Here is an 18,462-nt window from a genome sequence, read left to right as displayed (position 1 = left end):
TTCAAAATTATGGGAGTGCAAAAATGTCCCCCCAAAAATAAATAAATAAAATTTTTTCTATGAAAAAAAAATTTTGCATGCTTTCCAATTTATCCATAGCCTTGAGAATAAATTATTTCAAAGTTCAAACAATACCCCTTTCCTATTAAAAAAATTCTTTAGTTATAAGACTCAACTTTGCATTTTAATCCTGAGCTATATGTTTTTAAAAGTATCAACTCATAGCAGGAATCTTAAATATTTAATTTACATGCATTTAACTTATTTAATTTAATTTGCATCACTAAATCCAAGCACATTTTTTTATGAAAGGGACCTTCTAAATACAAGCTTGTCCCATTGGTCTTTCTAGTTTCATGGTAGTTTTTCAGTCCAGAATGACAGCTCATGGTGGGATAATGAGCCCTTAGACACAGTGTGCCTCAAAGAGGGAGAGACCAGTTCCAGGGATCACATAATAGGTATCTGATTAAAATGTTGCATGATATCCACATCAAAATGAAGTTGACTAGAACAAATGACCTTCAAGAGAAAAGAAAAGAGAGGGTGCATGGGAAGGAAGAGCAATTCAGGACCTAAAACAGGACGTGTTATAATAACTGTGCCAGATTATCTTATGACCATCACAAAATAAACTGAAGTTATTTCCTCAAAAGTCATTCGGTCTAAGCATGTTAAGCATCTCTTACCATATTTGGATGTTACTTGATTTACTCTAAAGGAATGAACATCTATGTGATTTTTCAAGAAATCCTGTTGTACTCTCCAATGACTCGAACATTCCTTATTTTTCACAGATGTGGTTGTACTTTCATGCCCCTATTTAAGATAACCACAATCACAGTTCACTACAATTACCTGGATAGATCTCCTGGTGTGACATCTCACACCTATCTGTTGAGATAAACTATCTTGTGTAGGGTTCTAAATCATTTGCTTTTTAGTGCTTCCCGCTTCTTAAATTGGGTGGAGGAGGGAGAAGCAAGGTAAGGGAAGGTGGCAGGAAAAAAAAAGACAAAAAAGACATGATAGTGTTAAGAATACTTTAGAATTGGCTCTTTAACTCTGGAAGGACATAATAAATTTGTACTATAATTTATGAATTACATTTCCTTCATTTTTCTTATTTTCTTACTTTCCTTCATATAGAGGAAGGTAATATTTGCTCTTCTCCTCTGCCTTGAATGTTTTCTTTGTAAATGGAAGAGTAGGAAGCAAAGAGCTGGGAGTGCGGTAACCCCCGGCCCACTGGTTTCTTGTAGGTTACCTTGTAATTTCTGGTTGTACTCGCTCCTGTCAGACTGGCTCCTCCTCAAGGTACCAGAGTGGTCCCCAGGAATACTGCTCTCAACCACAGTGTCAGTCTTCCTTCTCTCCAGCATATAGAGCCTGGGCCTCAGGAAGGGCAGATTCTTTTTCTTGGTGCCCATGTTTTCTTTCCCGGGAGCTTCTTTGGGCTCCATCGGAGGCTGAGACCACCTTGAGAGGCCGGCGGGCAATCGCTGGCTGCTAAAGGGCCTCCGGGGTGAAGGTTACAACCCCAGCCTGAGGAGTTTAACTGCCTCCTTCCAACCAACCGGCTTCTCTCCAGGGTGACCTGTCTGTGACTGCCACCTCCACGGAGTCCCGGGGCTCCACCCCTATGAGGTCATTCTTTTTTATACCTAGAATCCGACAGGGGAAGCTGCCACCTGTTACCCGAGAGACCTGCCACACCAAGCTAGGCAAAGCAGGGACTCCGCCGTCACATGCTGCTGAAGCAAACAAAAATCCCATTGTGTGGGGCGAGGGCTGGGGGTGCGGGGGGTGGGGAAAGGGAACAAGGTGAGGCGGGAGGAGGGGAAGCACGCCTGTGTAACCTGCGGCTTATGGGTTTAGTGTGCGCCTCTGGGTGTGGACAGGTGCGCTGGGACACGGAGCTGTTTCTGCTGCCTGGAGGCAGATTGAGCTCCTATGTGACTTTCAGCTAGAGTCACCCACATGTGACTGTGGAGCTTGTGTGGGGCCGTGAGAATTTGCGTTTACATCACAACATTGGAGACAGATTTTTTTCTTTTTTGAAAGGATTACTGTGCTCACTCAAAGTCATGCTTCTGCCTTTGAACACTGAGCACTCACAGATTGTTTGCTAAAAACATACGTGCCAAACCCTGATCCACAATCCTGAGAAAACAAGTGTTGACACTGGCCAGGGGTCAGGCACTTAGCATTGTGGGAAAGACCTGGAGCCTTTTCAATATCTTGCTCTCCACTTGCTGCCCTAGGTTGAAATAAGTCCTTTCACAGCCCACGCCCATCCTCCTACGCCCTGGTCCTGGGGAAAATCAGCACTGTGCCTATGTGTGATGTCCGAAGGATCTTTTCCCTCCCTTTCGCAGATGGAGTGCTGGAGAAAAGCAGCTGACCTTGGGAAAATGAGAGGAGGGGAAGGGTTTGAAAGTGAGAAAAGTCACTTAGAAATTGGAAAGGCCTGGGGAAGAGGGAGGGTAGAGAGGCAAATAGTGATGGGCCTTTCATTAATTTTTTTGAAGTTGTTTTTCCTTGTATTTTCTGAGATTTCTCAAGGGGGAAGTTCTCAGAAGCTCTGGGAATGTGCAGAGTGTTTTGTATGCCCTCGTTAAAGAAAAGAGAGACCTGAAGGAGAAAAATAGGTTCCTTTTTTGTTGTAAAGGGACCGCCAAAATCTAGCTTTGTGCTGCCCATTTTGAATCGTGGTTAATTCTTGTTAGACAAGATTTTAAAACGAAGAAAAAGAGAAAAAAAAATATTTCCAACTCCGAGTGTGTGAGCTGAATACAATTTGCATAATTACCTTAAAAGATAAATGACAAATCTTCACCCACTATAGAGACATCTATATATAGCTTGGCATATTGAATGGCTTGTATTTAATATAATTGATAGTCTTTTTAACAAGCCCTCCCAAATACATTTAATAAATGCTTCTCAAGGCACATTCACTGCTAAGAGGTGAAATAATCTTTTTTTTTTTAATTCACATTAAAAATGCCTCAGTTGTTTTCTACTATTATATATACATATATGTGTAATGTATGTTGTGTTTATTTACCTGGTTACTGACAGACATATGCTGTTAGATATAAGTGCTACTGCAAAATTGTGCAATTGGAACCACAGGACTTACGAGAAATACGTGGTTAGGGTTAAAACACTCAGAAACTTTGTCAGTGATCAACTAAAAAAAGATAAAAAAAACTGGAAAAAAAATGGTAGCACAGTTTTACTTGTGATAAATGGTTAAGAAATAGATAAATACTACAATAAACGCGGCACTTCGTATTGAAACAGCACTAAACATTGCTTGTGGAAGTGGGTAGTAGAAGGGTTACAGCTGTAAGTCATGAGGAAATGATGAAAGTAGTGGTATTTAAAGTCAGATGGAAATGTACATCACCAGATGTGGATGGGTGTGGCTAGTACTGCAGGCCCTGAACTGAAGGGCCTGGTAATCTTGAGGGGTGTTCATGCATGAGTTTTGTGTACACCCCCATGGCTCAGGGCATCTGGATATGGTTTTCTGCATTCACCTAAAGTTTCAAGTAGATGAAATCACGCATAAGCAAATGTGAAATTGTGTTATGCTCAAAGAGTTCCCTAATATATCACTTTTGTTGGAACAAATTTATGTTTTCAAAGCAAGAATAGCAGAACTGGCTGTGGTAACTTTATTATATTTTGAAATTTCACCAGTTGAGAAGATACATAATATATTTTTTTGGGCTCCAAAATCACAGCAGATGGTGATTGCAGCCATGAAATTAAAAGATGCTTACTCCTTGAAAGGAAAGTGATGACCAACCTAGACAGCATATTCAAAAGCAGAGACATTACTTTGCCCACAAAGGTCCGTCTAGTCAAGGCTATGGTTTTTCCTGTGGTCATGTATGGAGGTGAGAGTCGGACTGTGAAGAAGGCTGAGCGCTGAAGAATTGATGCTTTTGAACTGTGGTGTTGGAGAAGATTCTTGAGAGTCCCTTGGACTGCAAGGAGATCCAACCAGTACATCCCAAAGGAAACCAGTCCTGGGTGTTCATTGGAAGGACTGATGCTGAAGCTGAAACTCCAATACTTTGGCCACCTCATGCAAAGAGTTGACTCATTGGAAAAGATCCTGATGCTGGGAGGGATTGGGGGCAGGAGGAAAAGGGGATGACAGAGGATGAGATGGCTGGATGGCATCACTGACTCAATGAACACGAGTTTGAGTGAACTCTGGGAGTTGGTGATGGACAGGGAGGCCTGGTGTGCTGCGATTCATGGGGTTGCAAAGAGTTGGACATGACTGAGTGACTGAACTGAATTGAATACCTACCATGAATTGCCTGGTGACTCAGTAAAAAAATATCTTCCTGCAATTCAGGAGACCTAGGTTTGATCCCTGGATCCGGAAGATCCCATGGAGGAGGAAATGGCAACCCACTCCAGTATTCTTGCCTGGAGGATTTTATGGACAGAGGAGCCTGGCGGGCTACAGTCCATGGAGTCACAAAGAGTCAGACACAACTGAGTGACTAACACACACACTATGAATTCAGTAGTAAATATATTTTGCAATTTATTCATAACAGTTTCTATGTCAACTTTAAAAATAATAGATAAATTCTTTCAAAACCATCTTTTAATCAATCAACGAATGGGGCAGACCTTGTTAGTAGCTTTCTCAATGTTCATTCCTACCACCTCCCACTGCATGCTATTCCTTGTCAACAGACCCTTACTTTGTTCCAGGTGACATTAGGCTTGGCCAATTATAATGGTAATTTTGTGTCCATTTTCTAGTTGCTGTCTAGGTTGGTCATACCTTTTCTTCCAAGAAGCAAGCGTCTTTTAATTTTGTGGCTGCAGTCACCATCTGCAGTGATTTTGGAGCCCAAGAAAATAAAGTCTGTCATTGTTTCCATTGTTTCCCCATCTATATGCCATGAAGTAATAGGACTGGATGCCATGATCTTAGTTTTTTGAATGTTGAGCTTTAAGCCAACTTTTTCACTCTCCTCTTTCACTTTCATCAAGAGGCTCTTTAGCTCCTCTTCACTTTCTGCCATAAGGGTGGTGTCATCTGCATATCTGAGGTGATTGATATTTCTCCCGGCAATCTTGATTCCAGCTTGTGCTTCATCCAGCTGGGCATTTCTCATGATGTACTCTGCATAGAAGTTAAATAAACATGGTGACAATATACAGCCTTGATGTACTCCTTGGCCATGTACAGGTGGCCATGTAATCCTAGCCCCTTACAGGTGGCTGTGTAATCTTAGTCCTGGCAAATGAGACCTCTGGTAGGATGTGGGGACAAGGAGTTGATTCTGGGAAAGCATTTCTTCTCTACAGCTGGCTTCAACCTTCCCCCTTCATCCAAACTTGATTCCGGGTGCAATGCATGAAGTTACAGCCACCCTGTGTCCATAAGGAAAGACCAGAGAACCATGGTCTCTGGTTACATTGAGCTACTGAATGAATATTAGTGGCCATCCACCTTTACACTTCTTGTTATGAGAATAAAAAGGAACCTCCATCCTAAAGATATTGTTAGTTGGAGTTCTTTTCAATACATTTCTAAGAGATTCAACAGAGAGTCCTTGAAATAAAATGAATCACTGTTCTCTTGCTTATCTTTTTGACATGGTTTAAGCCAGTGTGTTTAGAATCACCAACATAAAAAAACATGGTTTAGTTTTTCTGCCTGTAAGAATGGCTAGATTAAAGAGATTTTGAGTGTTTTGCCACTGGAATGTTTTGCTAGAAAATGAATGAGACTGAAGGAGCAAGGCTTCTAATTTGTCTGCTTTATATTTTATGAAAGAGGTACAAAATATTTCCATACAAGGTTTTTATACTACTTAATAAAATATTGATATTAATTCTCTTAATTTTATTAGGAGCAAAGAACATGCAGTTCATGGCTCATTATTTTAAAAAGCACTCTACAGTGAATCCAGGACCCAGTTCTAGTTTCAGCTAAAACAGCTTCATGACATAGATCAACTTTGTGACGTTGTTGTTGTTGTTCAGTTGCCCAGCTGTGTCTGACTCTTTGAAACCCCATTGACTGCAGCATACCAGACCTCCCTTCCCTCACCGTCTCCCTAAGTTTGCCCAAGTTCATGTCCATTTCATCAGTGATGCCCTCCAGCCATCTCCTCTGACTCCCTCTACTCCTTCTGCCCTCAATCTTTCCCAGCATCAGGGACTCTTCCAATGAGTCAGCTGTTTGCATCAGATGACCAAAATACTGGAGCTTCTGCTTCAGCATCAGTCATTCCAATGAGTATTCAGGGTTGACTTCCCTTAAGATTGACTGGTTTGATCTCCTTTCTGTCCAAGGGACTCTCAGGAGTCATCTCCAGCACCACAGTTCAAAGGCATCAATTCTTTGGCATTCTGTCTTCTTTATGGTCCAGTTCTCACAACCATATATGACCACTGGGAAGACCATAGCCTTGACTACATGGACCTTTGTCAGCAGAGTAATGTCTCCGCTTTTCAACGCACTGTCTATGTTTGTCACAGTTTTCCTGCCAAGAAGTAAACATCTGATTTCATGGTGGCAGTCACCATCCGCAGATGGTATTCTCATCTCTTTAAGAACTTTCCACAGTTTTTATTATGATCCTCACAGTTGAAAGCTTTGGCATAGTAGATGAAACAGAGGTAGACGTTTTTCTGGAGTTCCCTAGCTTTCTCTATGATTCAGCAAATGTTGGCAATTTGATCTCTGGTTCCTCTTCCTTTTCTAAACCCAGCTTGGACATCTGGAAGTTCTTTATTCACATAATGCTTAGGCCTGCATGCTTGCAAGGTCGCTTCAGTAGTGTCTGATACTTTGTGACGCTATGAACTATAGCCCAACAGGTTCCTCTGTCCATGCGATTCTCCAGACAAGAATACTGGAGTGGGTTGCCATTTCCTACTCCAGGGAATCTTACCAATCCAGGAATTGATTCCATGTCTCTTACATCTCCTGCATTGGCAGGGAGGTTTTTTATCACTAGCACCACCTAGGAAGCCTAGCATGCAAGATTTTAAGCATGACCTTACTAGCATGAGAGATGCATGCAATTGTCTGATGGTTAGCACATTCTTTAGTACTACCCTTCTAGGGAATTGGGATGAGGACTGACCTTTTCCAGTCCTGTGGCCATTGTTCGGTCTTCCAGATTTGCTGACATTTTGAATGCAGCACCTTGATGGCATCATCCTTTAGGGTTTTGAATAGTTCTACTAGAATTCCATTGCATCCATTAGCTTTATTAACAGAAGTGCTTCCTAAGACCCACTTGACTTCGCTCTCTGGAATGTCTTGCTGTGGGTGGCTGACCACACCATTTCATAGTAATCTGGTTCATTTAGATCTTTCTTGTACAATTCTTCTGTGTATTCTTTCTTACTCTTCTTGATCTCTTCAACGTCTACTAGGTCTTTACCATTTCTAATCTTTATTTAGCGCATCTTTGGGTGAAATGTCTCCTTAATATCTCCAATTTTCCTGAAGAGATCTGTAGTCTTTCCCCTTCTGTTGTTTCCTTCTAGTTTTATACACTGTTCATTGAAGAAGTCCTTGTCTCCCTGTACTGTTCTTTGGAAATCTGCGTGTATTTGTATATTCCTTTACCTTTCTCCCTTGCTTTTAGCTTCTCTTCTTTCTTTAGCTATTTGTAAGACCTCCTCAGATAACCACTTGCCTTCTTGCTTTTCTTTTTCTTTGGGATGGCTTTGTTCACTGCTTCCTTTACAGTATTACAGACTTTCATCCATAGTTCTTCAGGCATACTGTTTACAAGTTCCAATCCCTTGAATCTATTCATTGCCTCCACTGCATATTCATAGGTGATTTCATTTAAGTCATACCTGGCTGGCTTAGTGGTTTTCCCCACTTTCTTTAGTATAAACCTAAATTTTCACTATGAGAAGTTGATGATCTGAGCCACAGTCAGCTCCAGGTCTTGTTTTTGCTGACTATATACAGCTTCTCCATCTTTGACTACAAAGAATGCCAATTTGATTTTGGTATTGACCATTTGGTGATGTCCATGTGTAAAGTCATCTCTTGTGTTGTTGAATAAAGGTATTTGCTATGACTGGTGCATTTTCTTGGCAGAATTCAGTTAGCCTTTGCCCTCCTTCATTTTGTTCTCCAAGGCCACACTTATCTGTTACTCCAGGTATCTCTTGACTTCCGACTTTTGCATTCCAATCCCCAATGATGAATAGACCATCTTTTTTTGGTGTTAGTCTTATGAGGTCTTCTAGCTCTTCATAGATCTGATCAACTTCAGATTCTTCGGCATCTCTGGTAGGGGCATAAACTTGTATTACTGTGATGTTGAATGGCTTACCTTTGAAATGAACTGAGATCAAGTACTGCATTTTGGACTCTTGTTGATCATAAAGGCTACTCCATTTCTTCTGTGTGACATTACCAGTGATATAGTCTCTCTATCCTAAAGGAAATCAGTCCTGAATATTCATTGGAAGGACTGATGCTGAAGCTGAAGCTCCAGTACTTTGGCCACCTGATGCAAAAAACTGACTCACTAGAAAAGACCCTGATGATGGGAAAGATTGAAGGAAAGAGGAGAAAGGGACTACAGAGGATGAGATGGTTGGATGGCATCACCGACTCAATGGACAAGAGTTTGAGTAAGGTCCAGGAGTTGGTCATGGACAGGGAAGCATGGCATGCTGCAGTCCTTGGGGCCACACAGAGTTGGACATGACTGAGTGACTGAACTGAACTGAACTGATAGATTAAATTATATATAAATCTTTATAAGACCCAGTGCTTTTAGTTTGTAAAACTAATTCCAAAACAAAAATCACATCTCTGAATAAAATCATAAATACATTGGATTGGACAAAGGAAAAGAACTTATCAGTGTAAGTTAGAAATGTATTATAAGAGTTCAGGCAAGAAATGCTTGGACTACAGTAAGGGTGGTAGAGAAGGACTCAAATACGTTTTATTTTTTATTTATTTATTTTTTTTAAGGCCACCATTGCTTTTATTTGTTGCTTTGAGTGGAGAAAAAGCAACAGCTCCAGGTGAGCTCTATTAGCCAGAGCTCCCGATGGTGGGTGGAGCTTGGGGAAAAGAAGAGGAGACCTTAAGGGAGGTTTTTCATTGGCCAGAACCCAGAGACTGGAGCCCATTGGTTGGAACTCTGGTTGGAACTCGAACTAGAAGGATGGATAGAGCCCCAGGTGGACCAAATGTTTATAGGCTGGGCTCCAGGAGGAAGGGGAGGGGCAAAGGATGAAGGGGCGGGCCTCTGGTGGGCTGGGTCCTCCCTTAGGCTGGGGCTCCAGCAGTCGGCGGCAGGCTGGCTGTGCGCCTACTTCTGGGCAGGGATCATGTCATCAATGGACTGGCTCTTCTCCAGCTTCTTCTCCATCTCCACCATGAGCTTCACACCATCCACCACCAGCTGCACCTGTTCTACCTCCTACGAGCCCAGCCGGTCGGCGTTGGACACGTCGAACACTGAGCCCACGGCAGCCGTGTCCACACCACCTGTGCCTCGCTTCTGCAGGCGCAGGCGAGTGAGGATCTCCTAGAACTTGGGATGCTTGCTCAAGTGCGCCAACTTGACATGCATGCCTCCATGCATCCCGGTGCCCAGGTTACATGAGCAGGTGAACACGTAGCCCAGGTGCTCGTTTCACATGAACGGGTGGCCGGCTTTCTTGAATATCTCCTCAATCTGAGGTAGGGGGAGAGGACCCGGGATCAGCGCTGCGGGTGCCCCCAAATGCACCCACAACCAGGGCAGGGATCCAAGGGACATGTCGGTGGTGGTAGGACTCCGAGAGAGCCGGTCTGGAAAACCTGGAGACACGAGATTCTTGGGGCAGGGCCCCGACCACACAAGTGATGGCTGGATTCTGAGGGGGCTGGGCTTCTCAAATATGTTTTAAAAGTTGAACTGACAGAACTTGTATGTGATGTGATTGCAGTGAAAAAGTAAGAAGAGAAATGAAGGGTGAATTCCAGGTTTTGAGTGACTAATTGGGAGGAAATTGGTGCTATATGCTCAAACAGAAGGACAAGAGGAAGAGGAAGTTTGATGGGGTTGTCAAGAATTCCATTTAGGAATAGACTAAGGTTAAGATGTCTGTAAGATATTCAGGGGAACTGTCAGGTAGACATTGGATTTATAAATTTGGAAGATGGGCTCAATAAAGGACAGAAATGGCATGGACTTAACAGAAGCAGAAGATATTAAGAAGAGGTGGCAAGAATACACAGAAGAACTGTACAAAAAAATCTTCACGACCAAGATAATCACAATGGTGTGATCACTCACCTAGAGCCAGACATCCTGGAATGTGAAGTCAAGTGGGCCTTAGAAAGCATCACTACTAACAAAACTAGTGGAGGTGATGGAATTCCAGTTGAGCTATTTCAAATCCTGGAAGATGATGCTGTGAAAGTGCTGCACTCAATATGCCAGCAAATTTGGAAAACTCAGCAGTGGCCACAGGACTGGAAAAGGTCAGTTTTCATCCCAATCCCAAAGAAAGGCAATGCCAAAGAATGCTCAAACTACCGCACAATTGCACTCATCTCACACGCTAGTAAAGTAATGCTCAGAATTCTCCAAGCCAGGCTTCAGCAACATGTGAACCATGAACTTCCAGATGTTCAAGCTGGTTTTAGAAAAGGCAGAGGAACCAGAGATCGAATTGCAAACATCTGCTGGATCATGGAAAAAGCAAGAGAGTTCCATAAAAACATCTATTTCTGCTTTATTGACTATGCCAAAGCCTTTGACTGTGTGGATCACAATAAACTGTGGAAAATTCTGAAAGAGATGGGAATACCAGACCACCTGACCCGCCTCTTGAGAACCTATATGCAGGTCAGGAAGCAACAGTTAGAACTGGACATGGAACAACAGACTGGTTCCAAATAGGAAAAGGAGTATGTCAAGGCTGTATATTGTCACCCTGCTTATTTAACTTATATGCAGAGTAAATCATGAGAAACGTTGGGCTGGAAGAAGCACAAGCTGGAATCAAGATTGCCGGGAGAAATATCCATAACCTCAGATATGCAGATGACACCACCCTTATGGCAGAAAGTGAAGAGGAACTAAAAAGCCTCTTGATGAAAGTGAAAGAGGAGAGTGAAAAAGTTGGCTTAAAGCTCAACATTCAGAAAACGAAGATCATGGCATCCGGTCCCATCACTTCATGGGAAATAGATGGGGAAACAGTGGAAACAGTGTCAGACTTTATTTTTCTGGGCTCCAAAAATCACTGCAGATGGTGACTGCAGCCATGAAATTAAAAGACGCTTACTCCTTGGAAGGAAAGTTATGACCAACCTAGATAGCATATTCAAGAGCCAAGACATTACTTTGCCAACAGAGGTCTGTCTAGTCAAGGCTATGGTTTTTCCAGTGGTCATGTATGAATGTGAGAGTTGGACTGTGAAGAAAGCTGAGCACTGAAGAATTCATGCTTTTGAACTGTGGTGTTGAAGAAGACTCTTGAGAATCCCTTGGACTGCAAGGAGATCCAACCAGTCCATTCTAAAGGAGATCAGTCCTGGGTGTTCTTTGGAAGGACTGATGCTAAAGCTGAAACTCCAATACTTTGGCCACCTCATGCAAAGAGTTGACTCATTGGAAAAGACTCTGATGCTGGGAGGGATTGGGGGCAGGAGGAGAAGGGGACGACAGAGGATGAGATGGCTGGATGGCATCACCGACTTGATGGACATGAGTTTGGGTGAACTCCAGGAGTTGATGATGGACAGGGAGGCCTGGTGTGCTGCGATTCATGGGGTCGCAAAGAGTCAGACACGACTGAGCGACTGAACTGAACTGAACTGATTTAGATTTCAGATTAAAATTTGGAAGTCATCATAATATATACAATATTTAAAACCATGCATTGATGAGACCATTTAGGAAGAAAATGTACCCAGAAGAGAAGGATCAAAATCAAGCCTTGAAGAAGGAAACCCAGCAAAAGAGGCAGAAATGCCATTGAGGTGGGAAAAAAGCAGAAGAATATTGCATCATAGAAGTTGGAAGCACGTTTTTCCAAAATGAAGCAGTAGTTAGTCTGCTGAGAGGCTAAACAAAAAGAAAATAGAAAATGATTCTTTAATAGAGAGATACTTTCAATGAACTAGATTTATTATCATTCATAGCTTGGGGTTAACAGACCTTGGATAAAATATGTAAATTAAGAAACAGTGACATAAGCATAGTGCTTATATATATATAATTATAGTGCTAACCATCAAAAAAATTAAAAAACTTTCTTAAAGGTGGTTACTTTTGGGTGGTGATACATGGGGCTTGGGGAGAGGTTTGAGGAATGAAGCAGGAAACTTTTTTTTCCTTCTAATTTTTCCACCGAATGCCATTCTATACCTTTTGAATTTTTTAACCAAGTACATATATTACTTTTATCATAGGTAGTTCTTATACAATTTTATCATTTTAGTTTTGTTTAATTTTAGGTTTAAGACACGTGAGAAAATTATAATGTATCTATTTTTAGAGTTTTACGGTCTGAACATTTATGTTTTCCAGATAAAGCTAAGCCATTTCATGCACATACAAGAAATGATTGTTTTAATTTGGCACAGTTGTTTTACAAGCTTTTCAAAAGTAGCTTCAGTAATGGGGTAGAAGTATAAGCCAGAATGGATGGAATTTCATGAAAGGAGATAAAGGAAGTTGAAATCCAAGAGAATAACCCTTCTGAAGAAGTTTTCAATAATTTATTATTAGACAGCTAGTATACATAAGGATTATATCTAGGTAGAATAGTGAGAAAGGAAGGATCATATCTGTATTTTCAAAATTGGAAACAGATTCAGAGAAGTTGAGTAATTTTCCCAGAATGACACAACTCATAAATAATGGAATAAATACTCAAATTCAGACCTCTCTTTTATGGCAGAGCCTGATATCTTAGCCACTCTGCTTGATATAAAGTGCCAGCAAATTGTCTGATATAGAACAAGTACTCACAAATGCACTTTTCAGCATTCAGAGAATCTGGGAACAATTCTCCCTTACCTATCCTTTATTCCTTGGGATGAATCTGAGGGATCTGAAATCTTATCAACATCTCACTTCCTCTCCATGCACAGTTAAACTTGGACAATTCCTGCAAGCATTCTCTTTGTCTCCCGGTCTCTACTCCAATTCATCATGTCCAGTGCCTCTTGAATTTCATTTCTAAACCGTAAATCAGGTCATGTCATTCTTCAGATTAAAAAGCTTGATGGATGGTTCACCACTGCACATAGAAGGAAATGCAAACATTCTCTAGGCTTCAATCAGACTGTCCAGTTTTGTGTCCATTACTTACTGTTCCAGATATCGATTGCTGAGTAACAAATCACCTCAAAACAGTTGCTTAAAACAATGCCTATTATTGCATTCGTGCTCACAGTTTCTGTGGGTCAGGAATTCAGGGAAGGCTCAGCCAAGCAGTACTGACTCAGCTCTCTCATGTCCTAGTAGATAGATATTGGCAGGAGGTGAAACAGCAGGCAGTCAGAACAGCCATGGGTGGACCGGCAGCCTTCTCTCCTCACGTGGTTTCAGGGCCTCTTTGATCTCTCCATGTGGCTGGTTTGAGCTTCCATCACAGCATGGCAGTCTTTGGGAAATCAGAATGCTTATACTGTGGTTCAGGGCTTCAAGAAATCCAAGCAGAAATTATATGCACTCAGATGACCTATCCTGTGAAGTCACCTAGCGTCACTTCTACCAGAGTCTGAGAGCCTGACGAGATTCAGGGGGAAGGAACACAGACCCCCACCTTCTCAATGGGAGGAATATCAAAGTCCTGTTATGAGAAGAGCTTACCAAAGGGGAGAAATTGCTGTGGCTATCTTTAGAAAATGCAGCTGGACTCATATATACCCATCACATACGCCACTTTCTATTCTCTTTTAGGTTTGATTTTGTTCAAGCTGCTTCTTTTACTTGGAATCACTCTCCCCATCCTGTGAAGTCCTACTCATTCTTCAAGGCCCAGCTTAAATGTCCCCTCTTCTGTGACATAGATTTCCTGTCCCCTAAAGAACAATCACTCACACCCTCTTCTGGAACTACGTCGCGGCATATCTCTATCATCATAGCAGAGGGAGCTTCGTATATTCTGTGACTTGTTAGGTTATGCCCCCTTCTAGCTATTTGCCTTTGAAATCTTATGACGAGCAATATGAGATCAATATAAACTGCTGTAATTTTTTTCTCTCTCTCTGATTAGTATTTTCTTTCCCAGAAAAGAAAGATATGGGTCTGAAAACAAAGGAGAAAATCAGGGACATTACTTCCTCAGAGATGAGGTCATTAATGCATCTGTGATATGACCATAAAGCCAGCTCCAAGAGCTCCCTATTCAACTGTAAATTGTTCACAGTGACCCTGTTATCTTGTAGCTGGGTTTTTATACTCACTGCTGTGCTTCCTGAAAGCAACAATTTCTGTTAATGCACTGACCACGCAGCCGCATAATGATCTTGTCAGCAAACAATGAATGGGAGCTGAGGTCTGGAGGGAGGGAAACCTTCTGATGTTTTGATCCTCTTGACGGAAGAAATTTTAGCAATGACATATGATCACAGTTGGGGCTTTGTCTCAGCTGTCATGAATCATCCATTACAAGATTTTCAAGGTCGTCCAGGGGGAAATCTATCTCGGGAAGGGGAAGAATCTTTGCAAGTGCCTGGGATAGCCTGTCCATGATCAAAACCAGCTGTGTAAGCAAGAAAGAGTGTCCATGGAATCTTTGAAACCCTCTATTTAATGATACCAGTATCTAGGAGCATTGGTTCAATTTCCAATGCTCTTCAGACTTTATCTAACAGTTATTCCAGCAGACCAGCAACTTTGGTCAGTATGATCAATACAGGAGATGCTGCTGCTGCTGCTGCTAAGTCACTTCAGTCGTATCTGACTCTGCAACCCCATAGACGGCAGCCCATCAGGCTCCCCCATCCCTGAGATTCTCCAGGCAAGAATACTGGAGTGGGTTGCCGTTTCCTTCTCCAATGAGGTATTCTCATTTCCCAGGGAGAATCCAGAAGATTTTTTTTTTTTTTTTTACTCCCTCTCTGATTTCTCCCATCTTTATTCCCTAAAATCTAGTCTTAATTGATGTTAACTAGCTTTTAAGTTGGAGAAGGCAATGGCACCCCACTCCAGTACCCTTGCCTGGAAAAGCCCATGGACGGAGGAGCCCAGTAGGCTGCCGTCCATGGAGTTGCTAGGAGTCGGACATGACTGAGCGACTTCACTTTCACTTTTCACTTTCATGCATTGGAGAAGGAAATGGCAGCCCACTCCAGTGTTCTTGCCTGGAGAATCCCAGGGAAGGGGGAGCCTGGTGGGCTGCCATCTATGGGGTCGCACAGAGTTGGACACGACTGAAGCGACTTAGCAGCAGCAGCAGCTTTTAAGTAGGAGATAGAACTGTAAAGAATTTTAGTTGTAAGCAGTCAACTTTGTTTCTTTTATTGTAAATGTGAATAATTCAGAAGAAATTTATTGAAAAATAAAGTCTTAATATTTTGGTTGAATATTTAGTTTTATATGACATAGTACCATGTTTTATAGGCAGGACTATACGCTGCAGACTCATAATATATGACCATTAAAGGATCTTGGAGATGCAAATCAAAAGGAAAGTCCTTTTGTTCTTCCACCTCCAAGGCATTTTCTTTTTTATTTCACTTGGTTTTCACTTGTGCAGAAACCTGTTTGTTATAAGAGCTCAGTATATTGACTCCAAGCAGATGCTTGTGCTTTCTTAGTTTGGAGTTGAAAACCAGTATTTGTAGATGACTGGAAGAAGGAGTGTATTTTTAATAAGTACAGCAAGGTCTTATATATCAGTTAAGCTAAGAATAATTTTTTATGGATTGAATGACTTTTAAAAGCACATTGGCGAGACAGCAAAAGAGACACTGATGTATAGAACAGTCTTATGGACTCTGTGGGAGAGGGAGAGGGTGGGAAGATTTGGGAGAATGGCATTGAAACATGTAAAATATCATGTATGAAATGAGTTGCCAGTCCAGGTTCAATGCACGAAACTGGATGCTTGGGGCTGGTGCACTGGGACGACCCAGAGGGATGGAATGGGGAGGGAGGAGGGAGGAGGGTTCAGGATGGGGAACACATGTATACCTGTGGCGGATTCATTTTGATATTTGGCAAAACTAATACAGTTATGTAAAGTTTAAAAATAAAATAAAAAAAAAAAAGAAATCTCAAAAAAAAAAAAAAGCACATTGGCTACTGAACTAACCAGAAACATTAGTCTCACTATTTCTGAGATTCTTCTGTGACTCTTTCACTTTCTGTCTTGGCATGGAATAAATCATTCAGCCTCTCTGGCTCAGTTTCTTGACCTTTCAAGGCTGAGATTCAGGACAGGCTCTGCATTTTCAGGATCTGTATTACTATTCCTTCAGAGGATATTATTAAATTCAAAATTACAGTATCCATGGCAACCATAACTAGGTCAGTCTGCACTTGAAGTAACAGATAACAGCAGAACAGCTATATCCTTTCCCAGCCAGCCTCTGTTTTCAAAACTCTGTTAGGCTGCTGAAAGTAAGTGGCTTTGCAGGAAAAGGGCCTAGTAGTATCTGGGAGAGTTATTTTCTTATTTGTGATCCACATGCTCAGAAAACTTTATGCAAATTAGACAATGTGTATATGATTTTATATATAAATCCCCCAACCACCATGATTATTTGAAAAATGAGATTTTCATTGTGAAGTTATATTTCTTTTAAAATATTGTGACTAATGTCTAATGAAAATAACACCTGCAGAATTCTTGTAAAAAGAATTGGAGTGACATGGGGGATCTCTTCTTCTTTCCACTTTGGTCACAGCTAATATTTTATCCCAAAATATTTTCCTACTAAACCAAGAAATAATCATTGTACCTTTCCACTCATCATTTAAGTATTTTTATTTAGCAGTATATATAATGTGATATATTTCTAAGGAAAAAAAGCAATTACATTTATGTACATAAAATTGCACATTTGGGAAAAGTTTGGACGAATACATATATGAACAGAGGACCTGGAGGGGAGAAGAGGGGAATTTTCTCTTTTTTCTTAAAACATTTAAATATCTCTGTGTTTGACATTTTTTAAAATGTTTTTGAAGTATAGTTGATTTACAACATTGTTTGTTTCTGCTGGACAGCAAAGTGATTCAGTTACGCACACACACACACACACACACACACACACACATATATATATATACATTCTTTCTCATATTCTTTTCATTATGGTTCATCACAAGATATTGAATATCGTTCCCTGTGCTATACAGTAGGACCTTGTTTATCCATCTTATTTATAACAGATTTCATCTGCGAATAACAAACTCCCAACCTTTCCCTTCCCCACTGCTCGTCCCCCTTGGCAACCACAAGCCTATTCTCTACATCCATGAGTCTGTTTCTGTTTTGTAGACAGGTTTATTTGTGCAGTATTTTAAATTCCACACGTGTGATACCATGTGGTATCTGTCTTTCTCTTTCTGATTTAACTTTACTTTGTATGATAATCTCTTGGTCCATCCATGTTGCTACAAACGACATTATTTCATTTGTTTTCAGGGTTGTATTAGACATTCTTAAATACCCTACAAGTTACCAAGTTCTCTGTAGCACTGAATTCTTCAGGTCACTAACCCAGTCAAAATACTGTCTCCTTTTCAAATCAAAAAGCCAATAAGAGTGTCAAGACCAGCGACCATTATAGAGCACCTATCATGTGCATGTTATTTGCATAATATAGCTCAGGCAATCCTCAAAACAATTCTAGGAGACAAATACTGCCATTCTTGTTGCTTGGATGCAGAAATGAGACTGAAGGAAGTTCCAGACCTCTCTCTAGAACATCTGGTTGAAGGCAGTCATGAGATTCTAGCCCAAGTGTGTCAGGCTCTCAAACCTGTGCTTTTCCCATTGAAGAGCATTTTTCCTCATAAAAAGAGAAGTCCCTGCCTTTTCTGTAGTCTCTGATCAGGTGTTTTCAAAAGAAAGCAATGCCTGATTGTCAGAGTGAATGAATATTGAATTAGATTTTCAACCTTAAGCTACATATTTCACTATTTCACATCTTAGGAAACTGGCGTCCAAAAAACTTGAGTGATTGTGAAAGTTCATCCAATTGACTAGTTGCAAACCCAGAACTAAATGGAGTCTCCGATGCCAAAACTGTTTTCCCCCTCTTTCAACAACATGTTAGTAATCCAGACACAATTTCTCCTCTATTTCATGTTTGCAAAATGAAAGTGAAAGTTGCGTCCAACTCTTTGCGACCCCATGGACTATACGGTCCATGGAATTCTCCAGGCCAGAATAGTGGAGTGGGTAGCCTTTCCCTTCTCCAGGGGATCCTCCCAAACCCAGGGATTGAACTCAGGTCTC

At 41.3% G+C, this 18,462-nt stretch overlaps 2 protein-coding genes across 2 annotated transcripts in view; one reads left to right on the top strand and one right to left on the bottom strand.

Annotated features, from left to right (window-relative positions):
• Positions 1-1,553, bottom strand: part of ARHGEF38 (Rho guanine nucleotide exchange factor 38) — a 150,477-nt gene extending 148,924 nt beyond the window's left edge. Inside the window, exon 1 of the mRNA XM_055587875.1 lies at positions 1,268-1,553. Coding sequence (XP_055443850.1) covers positions 1,268-1,463 — 196 coding nt within the window. The 5' untranslated portion in view covers positions 1,464-1,553. The remainder of the gene's footprint in view (positions 1-1,267) is intronic.
• The window catches only part of PPA2 (inorganic pyrophosphatase 2), a 217,184-nt gene that overhangs the window by 50,040 nt on the left and 148,682 nt on the right, over positions 1-18,462 (top strand). The gene's annotated exons all lie outside the window — the stretch shown is intronic.

Source organism: Bubalus kerabau, chromosome 7 (genome assembly GCF_029407905.1).
Source record: "Bubalus kerabau isolate K-KA32 ecotype Philippines breed swamp buffalo chromosome 7, PCC_UOA_SB_1v2, whole genome shotgun sequence".
In the NCBI taxonomy this organism is placed as follows: domain Eukaryota; kingdom Metazoa; phylum Chordata; class Mammalia; order Artiodactyla; family Bovidae; genus Bubalus; species Bubalus kerabau.
This window is presented reverse-complemented; position numbering and strand designations above follow the sequence as displayed.